Source organism: Podarcis melisellensis (genome assembly GCF_964234715.1).
Source record: "Podarcis melisellensis genome assembly, chromosome: 4".
NCBI classification, from domain to species: domain Eukaryota; kingdom Metazoa; phylum Chordata; class Lepidosauria; order Squamata; family Lacertidae; genus Podarcis; species Podarcis melisellensis.
In genome coordinates this window covers 72,800,241-72,809,402 of record NC_138531.1, presented here as the reverse complement: position 1 = coordinate 72,809,402, position 9,162 = coordinate 72,800,241, and the positions used below count along the sequence as shown (strand labels likewise).

The 9,162-nt window shown below is 42.6% G+C and overlaps 1 protein-coding gene across 4 annotated transcripts in view; it reads right to left on the bottom strand.

Moving 5' to 3' along the window:
- Positions 1 to 4,633: 4,633 nt before the first annotated feature.
- Positions 4,634 to 9,162, bottom strand: part of GRAMD1C (GRAM domain containing 1C) — a 60,184-nt gene continuing 55,655 nt past the window's right edge. For all 4 annotated transcript variants that reach the window (XM_081908473.1, XM_081908472.1, XM_081908475.1 and 1 more), the window contains exons 16-18: positions 7,849 to 7,959; positions 6,499 to 6,604; positions 4,634 to 5,204 (exon numbers count right to left, since the gene is read on the bottom strand). In XM_081908473.1, the coding sequence (XP_081764599.1) occupies positions 5,127 to 5,204; positions 6,499 to 6,604; positions 7,849 to 7,959 (295 nt within the window). In that variant the 3' untranslated portion in view covers positions 4,634 to 5,126. The remainder of the gene's footprint in view (positions 5,205 to 6,498; positions 6,605 to 7,848; positions 7,960 to 9,162) is intronic.

The window sequence follows — 9,162 nt, the reverse complement described above, 5'->3', positions numbered from 1 at the left end:
TTAACAAAACAGGTAGCACGACCAGGCACAGAAGGGGAGGTTGTCAGTGAGCAATGATCTAAGTGGAACGCAACTACTTTATAATATGAACATGGGGCATCCAGAAAGTGTAAAACAATTATTTTGATATTATACTACAGTATACTGCATTGTTTAAATGTTATTGTCCTTGCATCTTACTGAAACACTTGCCACCCTCTCCTGCCACACCAGTGCACTCCTCCCTTTGAGAACTACTGGATTAAGAAGAACAGAAGAAGAGGAGTTTGGATTTGATATCCTGCTTTATCACTACCCAAAGGAGTCTCAAAGCGGCTAACAGTCTCCTTTTCCCTTCCTCCAACACAACAAACACTCTGTGAGGTGAGTGGGGCTGAGAGACTTCAGAGAAGTGTGACTAGCCCAAGTTCACCCAGCAGCTGCATGTGGAGGAGCAGGGAATTGAACCCAGTACACCAGATTACGAGTCCACCGCTCTTAACCACTACACCACACTGGCTCTTAATATCAATAATATCTTAATTAATATCTTAATTAATATCAATAGGTATATGATATAGCAAATGAAATTTCAAGGCCAGCTTTAGAAGCTGTGCTGATTTACGGACTCAATTGACCCTATTACGCGTTTGGACGTTTAAATATTTGAAAAACTAATTTACAAAAAAGGAGGGGTCAAAATGGCCTCTCAAAAGTGGCTAGCCCCCTCCCCCACCATGTAGCACAACCCCCATCCTTGCTGAACCCCTATAGTCACTTAAAAGAAAAAACACTTTTCACATACTCAAGAATGCATCTCATTTATTATATACATCAGCAGTTCCACTGGTCTCACTTCATATCTGTTGGTTGGCATACATGGGTTGGGAAAAAGAACTTCCGTCAAAATCATACTAGGACTTATTTCAGAGAAACTGTGTTCAGGATCCGAGTGTTAATATGAAATACATTAGTTCTCTTTCAGAAATATGTGAGGCAAAACTCACCCACACAAAAAAAAGCTTTACTCCATCCGTGCTCCCCCTTTTTCCTGGTGCTGACAGCGGAATTTGCACAATTTTAACAGCCACCTTTGTAATGTGCCATTTAATTTCAAGCAGAAGAGCCATAGCTTAGTGATAGACCATCTGCTTTCCCATTCAGAAGGCCCAACGTTCAATCCTTGGCATCTCCAGGTTAGTCTGAGAAAGTCCTTTGTCTGAAGCCTTGGAAATAAATGCTGTGACAAGCAGTGCATTTGCCACATTTATATTCTACCTTTCCTCCAAAGAGCTGGAGGTGACATACATTCTCTTCCTCCACATTTTATCCTCAGAACAACCCTGCGAGGTAGGTTATGCGGAAACACTGTGACTGGTCCAAGGTCACCCAGCGAGTTTCATGGCTTAACAGCAATTTGAACCCTGGTCTCCCAGATCCTAGTCCAACACTAACCACTACATCGCACTGGCTCTCTCACTGTAGGATAGATGTTGTAAACTAGCTATTTTTTTATTTCCATGTTAGGAAATGTCTCCCACTTTTTTATTTAAAAAAGAGATCCGGCAAGAATTGTGCATTTGTAGTTATGACTTGCTCCTTTTGCATTTTCCTTTTGTCAGAGGGCTAACAGCTCTGGATTTGCAAAATAAAAAAATACTAATTGCAAACCATTTCCCCTAAGCAGGTAATTGAGCTGCCATTTGTCCTGATGGTGTATGTGTCAGTACAGTACCAGTACTGGACCGTATGAACACAAGTGTTGCCAGTGCTGATTGGTATGCATCACAGATACTTACAAGCCAGTAATAACCTACGGTAAATAACTGGAATAGATTAGCACTGGCCAACTTCTCATATTGCAAAGCAGAAGCAAAAGGGGAAATGCAAGTGACTCATGCTTCCTCCCTTCACCTGTTTGTAATACAAGACAGCCCTTCAGTTTGGATGAAATATAGAACCTTTTCACCTGGGTCTACACAGTAGGGCTTACGTTCAAGAAATTCAGGATTGGTGGTCTCAATAATGTTCTCTAGGACAGATGGAAGCTTCATTTACCGTATTTTTTGCTCTATAAGACTCACTTTTTCTCTCCTAAAAAGTAAGGGAAAATGTGTGTGCATCTTATGGAGCGAATGCAGGCAGGCTGCGCAGCTATCGCTGAAGCCAGAACAGCAAGAGGGATTACTGCGCAGCGATCCCTCTTGCTGTTCTGGCTTCTGGGATTCAGAATATTTTTTCCCTTGTTTTCCTCCTCCAAAAACTAGGGCTTCTTATCGTCTGATGCGTCTTATAGAGCGAAAAATACGATATATGACTGTTGCAAGTAAGAACCAGGTTTCCTAAAACATCCCAATATATTCTCTGCACTTGCTTTTCTTTTACCTTTGTACTTTCCATTCCTCACCCCCTACCCCAATTCTTTTTGCTTGCCTTTAACAGATCATTTGGTTTCATTCCAGTTTGTCAACTGCCCTGGTTTTCAGTTTAGCTGGGTCTCTACCCCAAAACATAAAAAGGTTGTTGGCCTGAGAGTCATTTAATAGCTTTTTTTTTTTTGTATTTTATTCAGTGAGTTTTTGTTTGCTTTTTAGATATGCAGTGAAATCCTGTGTTTACTCAGAAATTAAGTCCCACTGAATTCAGTGCTTGCTAGTAACCATGTTTAGAATCACAGCCATAATAGCTAGCTATGCTAGTCCAATGACAGGCGGCTGTTGTGCATCACATCTCCAAGCTCCCACCTTCAGGAAGTTACATAAAATCAAGAAGCTATTACAGGCAAGAAGGCTTTGTTTAGAAAATGGAAGTTTTCCAAATGAGGAGAAGGAAAAGCAACACAAATTCTGGTGAAAGAAATTCTACCAACCAATAAGAGATGCTAAAGAAGAATTTGAGCACATTGCTAAAAACATAAAAAACCCCAACAACAAAATCCATAAATGTATCAGTATCCTGTTCTGCCACCTGAGGTAAAACGGGATGTGCCAGCCCACTCTTCCATGCCTCCCACCATGTCGGCATCACCACTGCACCACCCACGACTAGCAGAGAAGCTATGCTGGAATCAATGCCGATATAACAACAACAACAACAACAATTTATTTATACCCCGCCCATCTGGCTGGGTTTCCCCAGCCACTCTGCGTGGCTTCCAGCAGAATATCTATGGCAAGATCTCTTGTGCTCCATGAGATCTTATGAAATTTCAGCGAAATCTCACTGGCAATCAGCACTGCTTCTCTGTAGAGTGGGCGAGGCACCCATTGGAGCATTGCTTCAGGGGTTTCTACCACCTGAGGCAGCTGCTTCACCCTGCTTCATAGGTGAGCCAGCCCTGTTCAGGATAGATAAAAAGAAAAAGTAGTTCTTTACACAGTGCATAGTTAAACTATGGAATTTGCTCCCAACAAGAGGCAGCAAGGGCCACCAACTTGGATGGCTTGAAAAATAGATTAGACAAATTCATGGAGGGTACGGTTATCAAGACCTGCTAGCCACAATGTCTATACTCTGCTTCTACTGCGAGAGGCAGTATGTCTCTGAATTCTAGTTGCTGGAAATCACAAGTGGTCAGTGTGCTGTTGCCCTCAGGTCCTGCTTTTCAGCTTCCCGTGGGCATCTGTTTGGCCACTGTGAGAACAGGATGCTGGAAGAGATGAGTCACTGGCCTCATTCTGCAGCCTCTTCTTACGTACAGCAAACCTTCTGGCAACTTTAATGAATCCTCTCATATTTATTCACAGAAAGGTTAACATAATTCTCCAGGTATTATATACAGAATCTTCAACTTCATTTTCTTACCATATAAAATTATCAGTGTGGTGTTCCTTTCAAGTACAAAAAGCACACAAGACATCAGAAGTAAAGAGACATCACAGAAACGGCCTTCATTTATCTCTAATCTGACTAGTAATTTATAACTTCAATGCCTATGCTTTTAAAAAGATGCACATACTACAAAAACACGTAGTAGTTTGACACAAATTGCTCCAACGCATTTCTTTCTGCACTGTACATAAACAGTACTTCCTTCTTAGTTTTTTTAAAGCCTGGGTAGGTCCATCTGCTAAAGCTGGTTTCCTATGCAAACAGGTATAAAGGCACTTTCGATGAACGTCAAGTGGAAATTAAAAAACCCAAAATAGAAGTCACAAACATGGTCAGTTCCATTTAATAGACAGACATATCCAGCACAGCCAGATTGAAGCACAATTTTATTTGTGCCACTACCATTCTGCTTCGTTCTACTCTTCCAGAAGTATACTTTAGAAAGCCTATTGTTCTTCAATGGCTTACAAGCTTGTTCTTAACTTTAGCAGATAAAGGTGATTCCCGTCTCGTGTTACACAGTTAAGGTCTTACTCTGTGCTACAAAATAGATATAACACAACCAAAAGACAAGTGGATTCCCAGGCCTGAAGACTGTAAAATGTTAAAATCAGAAAAAGTCTCAATGGACTCAACATGACAGTCAGATTAATGCACTGGTTGCCATTTAAAAATATTCAGGGACTGGCCATTTTTTGAATATAATTCTCAGACATATAAGGACAATTCCTGAGAAATCCTGAGAGCTGAAATGACAGTGGTAGAAAGAGGTAGAATTGCTTTGACTCGTACAGCAGAAGACCCACACAACCAAAACAATCAGTATGTTCAAAATTCAGATTTATAAATAGTTTTCTAGAACATATGTACAGACCTTCAAAATTGCTTACTTTTGAATAATTGTTGCATGAATATGGAAAAAGACCATATGGAGAACTTCTGGATGTTACAACCTCCACAAGATAATCTTCATAATGTTAATGATTTTCTCATCAGATGTGAGTCCAATTTACTTTTACTTTTTACTTTTTTTACAGATCACATTGCTTGCTGAATTCTCCCCCTACAATTTGCATATCACATAATTACCAGACCACACAATGTTCTTACTCATTCACACCAGGTATTCACAGTTCAGGAAACTGCTCACAAGAAGATGCCAAGTGGATCAGGAGAATTCACAGGCTAATGGCTTTGAAAACGGACACATTTTATAGATATATTTCTAAGGTGTGCAAGTGGTTGTGAGCAGAAATGTGAGAAAAATAAGCAGCTTCACATTCAATACAAAATATCTTCATTCTCCTTTGGTGACATCAGCTTTCAGGCTTCCTGCTGTCGGTCTTGTTTAGGTGATCAAAGCTACTTTGGAGCATAGAAAGGGAATTCTTCAGCTACAGAAATAAAATCCGACAAGAATCAGGCAGTGAATTGTTTCTAAAAAGAGATCTAATTACTTTTCAGCAGAACCAGCTCCAGGTTTGAGGGGACCCTCACTATGGGCTGCCTTCCCTTGTTGGTGGCCCCATGGGATTACGTGGTCTATTCTCTTCATATTTATTTCCACCAGACAGGTAGGTATTTGGGTACCAAAAATGAGTGCCAGGCGGCTGCCATTGTAATTGCTTACGATGTGACTGAGTGGCAATGTCAACTTTGGATGATTGTGGGCAACTAAAATGGCAGTGACCCAGTGTTCACTGGGCTCTGGAAAATGGGCGTCAGGGCAGCAGTGTAAATAGCATCAGCTGCACTTGGTACTTGGGAGGCTGCCCAAAAATGCTGCTTTGTGTTGCCAACCCTGCCCCACACTAATAGTTATGTACTAACAGAGTGCTTACTACAGATGAACTGCAACTGTATTTTAAGGGATGGGAACCCAAACAACTAGGCACAAGTCATAAGAGATCTACTTAAATTGAATGCCAGAAATGAACTAGAGGACAACCCACCTAGAGATGTCCTAGTGGAAACCTGAGAACCCTTAGTTGTATGTAACATTTAACAACAAGCATAATCATTTTTCAAAATTGTCTATTGATTGGCCACCTGTCATGGATGCTTTAGCTGAGATTCCTGCATTGCAGGGGGTTGGACTAAAGTTGGTCTCTTCTAACTCTAAGATTCTATGACTGCAGCAGCAGCAGCAGCAGAATCTACTCTGAAGTACCTATGGGCAACAGAGTGACATGGGTCTTCTCATACTGTATCTGCTTTCATACATAAAAGAATTAAGCCCATTCTCTAATCTACATCTTACCAAATCTGAAATATGTGTATGAGGTTGTTGAGCTTCATTCAGTAGAACTTGCAATTCTTTAAATAATATAGTTTTTAAAGACATGTTTCCTTTGTAAGTTTACTATTGTTCCATTTCATTAGCACACATGCCACAAACATACATTGTGGCAAATCTTAAACTTCAAAGCTTCCTTAGTTCTTAAATATTCATAGCAGCCCTGGAATTATCTCAAGCTCTTGAATATTAATATTCTCTTTCTCAAACAATCTCAATCAGTTTTTTGTATCCCATTCTCACTAGTTAATACCTGAAAGCCTGAGGCCATAGCATCCAAATACGGAAGTGATTTATTAATTCTTTTATTAGCAAAGCACTAATCTTTTCACACACCCCACGTTTCGTTTTCACATGTACGGGGACCAAATAATAGAAACAGCAACACCCACCTGTTCAAGCAATGCTATGGAGTCCCTCAGCACTCCTTTGACATGCTGGACTTGATCTTTGTCCTGCTGGTGAGTTTTTTCTCTTGATGCCACATTAAAGGCTAAACTGAGAAGAGAAAATGCAGGGATAAGTCACTGCCTTACAGTCCTTAAAGAATGTAGTCCCATTCTTTACTTTGCTTTCACCTAATTAACACCTTACTACCATGATCTATGTACATGTTTTCCGATCAGATCCCAGCCTTGCAAAACACTGCAGGGCTGGCTCAGGGCGGGCAGTGTGAGCAGCGCTCCCCCCAATGCACCCAAGGTAATTACCCCAACAGCCCCCACTCCCACGCTACGCCCGTGCCCTCCTCAGGTGCTCTTGCATGGCTGGACTGTGTCCTTGAACTGAATTGTAATAATGTCTTAATTGCCTGGGCAGTGTTTATAGACACCTCTGAATTTACTTACTGTACAAATGAATGAATTGTATTTATTGCTTCACCCACTTTTGCCTCTGTTCCCCATAAGAGAATGCAGCCTTTGGACTGAAAAATATTCCCCATTCCGGTCATAAAACACAGGCTAAGCAGCTTCCCCAAAAGCCACCTAATGCATTGGTGTCTAAAGTGAGATTTGAAGTTGGTGCTTCTTGGCCCTCTTAGCCTCTGGGTAGACAAACTAAGGCCCGGGAGCCGGATCCGGCCCAGTTGCCTTCTGGATCTGGCCCACAGATGGTCCCTGAATCGCTGCGTGGATCTGATCGTTCAGGCTGTGCCAGTGCGTGTGTTTGGCGGCGCCTTCTCCCTCCCTTCTCCTGGCTTCTCTCTGCCCTGCCTAGAGCAGAGAGCAAGGTGGCTGGGCTTTGTTGGTGCCAGCAGCAGTAGCGTTAGCCCTCGAGCGGCCGCCATTGTAAGCAGGCTCAATTCAGGCTTTGTTGCTGCCAGCCTCTCTCTGGAGCCCTTTCGCACCATCCCACCGCTGCTAGCCCCTGCTGCTTGCAAGACACAGGTAAGCAGCCACTGGGGCTCGTCCAGTGCTGTGGAGAAGGGAGGGGAGAGTCGTGGGGGGGGAGATGGCTTACCTGAGTAGAATGTGTCCTTTTATTTAAAATGCATCTCTGGGTTATTTGTGGGAATTCGTTCATCCCTCCCCCCCAAAAAAATAGTCTGGCCCCACACAAGGTCTGAGGGACAGTAGACCGGCCCCCTGCTGAAAAAGTTTGCCGACCCCTGCTCTAAACTACACCAGCTCTGTATTGTGAAGTCAGCAAAACTTTTTTTGTTTTGCTTTGTTTCGGTATCTTATATTTGACAAATGAGGCATAGTTGAACATGAGAGTGGGGTGGGGAGAAATCCACTCACTTTACAGATCCTTCTTCCTGAAGCTGAACACGGTAAAACGACTGAGCTGCATGTTCAATCTTGGACAGTTTGAGGAACAACGTCACATTTAGCAAAACCAGTAGGAGCAAGCTGCAAAGAAAGAAAGAAACCAGGCTGTTTTTATCACTTTTTCTGTTTCATGTTTATAGCATCACAGTAGTTAAGAGGCTAAACAGCAAGGATGGGGAAACTGTGGCCCTCCAGATGGCTGCTGGACTCCAGATCCCATCAGCCCTAGCCACTATGCCCAATGGTCAGGGCCAATGGAAGCTGTAGTACAACACCACAAATTCCCCACCCCTGCTACAGAGACTACCCCAGTAGGGAAAAGCATGTAAGATTAGAGAGGAAAGATCATCTTCATGATAACCTTGGCAAGATGGTTAAGACTTTTCACTGGGCAAAATAAATTATAATATTCTCATTTTAAAATGTGTATTGAAAAGAGAGCTAGCATGAGAGAGCGTTGGCATTGTTCAAGCTACATTAGACCAGGGAGATCAAGGCTAGTCCACAAGCTCTCATCTTAACCTCTACCGGTGGAAAGATGAACGGGGTTTCCATGCGCTGCTCTGGTTCGCCATAAGCGGCTTAGTCATGCTGGCCACATGAGCCGGAAGCTGTACGCCGGCTCCTCGGCCAATAAAGCGAGATGAGCACGGCAACCCCAGAGTTGGCCATGACTGGACCTAATGGTCAGGGGTCCCTTTACCTTTACCTTTTACCATTTTTGCTAATATTCACATTTTTGCAGAGCCCTTTCCCTTAACATACTGCATTTTTGTATGTTTTTTTCATGAATATATGCATTTTAATTCACCCCCCCCCCAGTATTTGCATTTTTGCACCTGTTACTTAGCTGGCCAAGTGTACTGTAAGATGTGAAGAAGTTTGAATTTTGAGGAATGGCTGTGTTTCAGTTCTCAGATTGTTTCAGAAGGTGTGGATTAGGGAGATTCCATTCTAAATGCGAACTGAATTGAATTCGCCCCCATTCCTGCTGCACATACAGTCACAATATATGTGAAAATCATTAGCGGGGGTGGGGAGCTGGAGTTGCATGCAGACACACTGGGATGAAAACATGAGGATGAGAGAGGGTCCCTGACTTTCATTGATCCAGATCTAGTGTCTTCCATGGGTTTTGGACTAGCTCCAAGCAATCCTCCCCCAAACATTTGGAGGGCACCATGTTGAGGAAGGCTGCCCTATAATCTTACAGAAAGATTCTGGGAGTCAGGATGACTCCCTGTCTCCACCTGCCAAACCAGCAAAGGATTATGTGTATGTGAC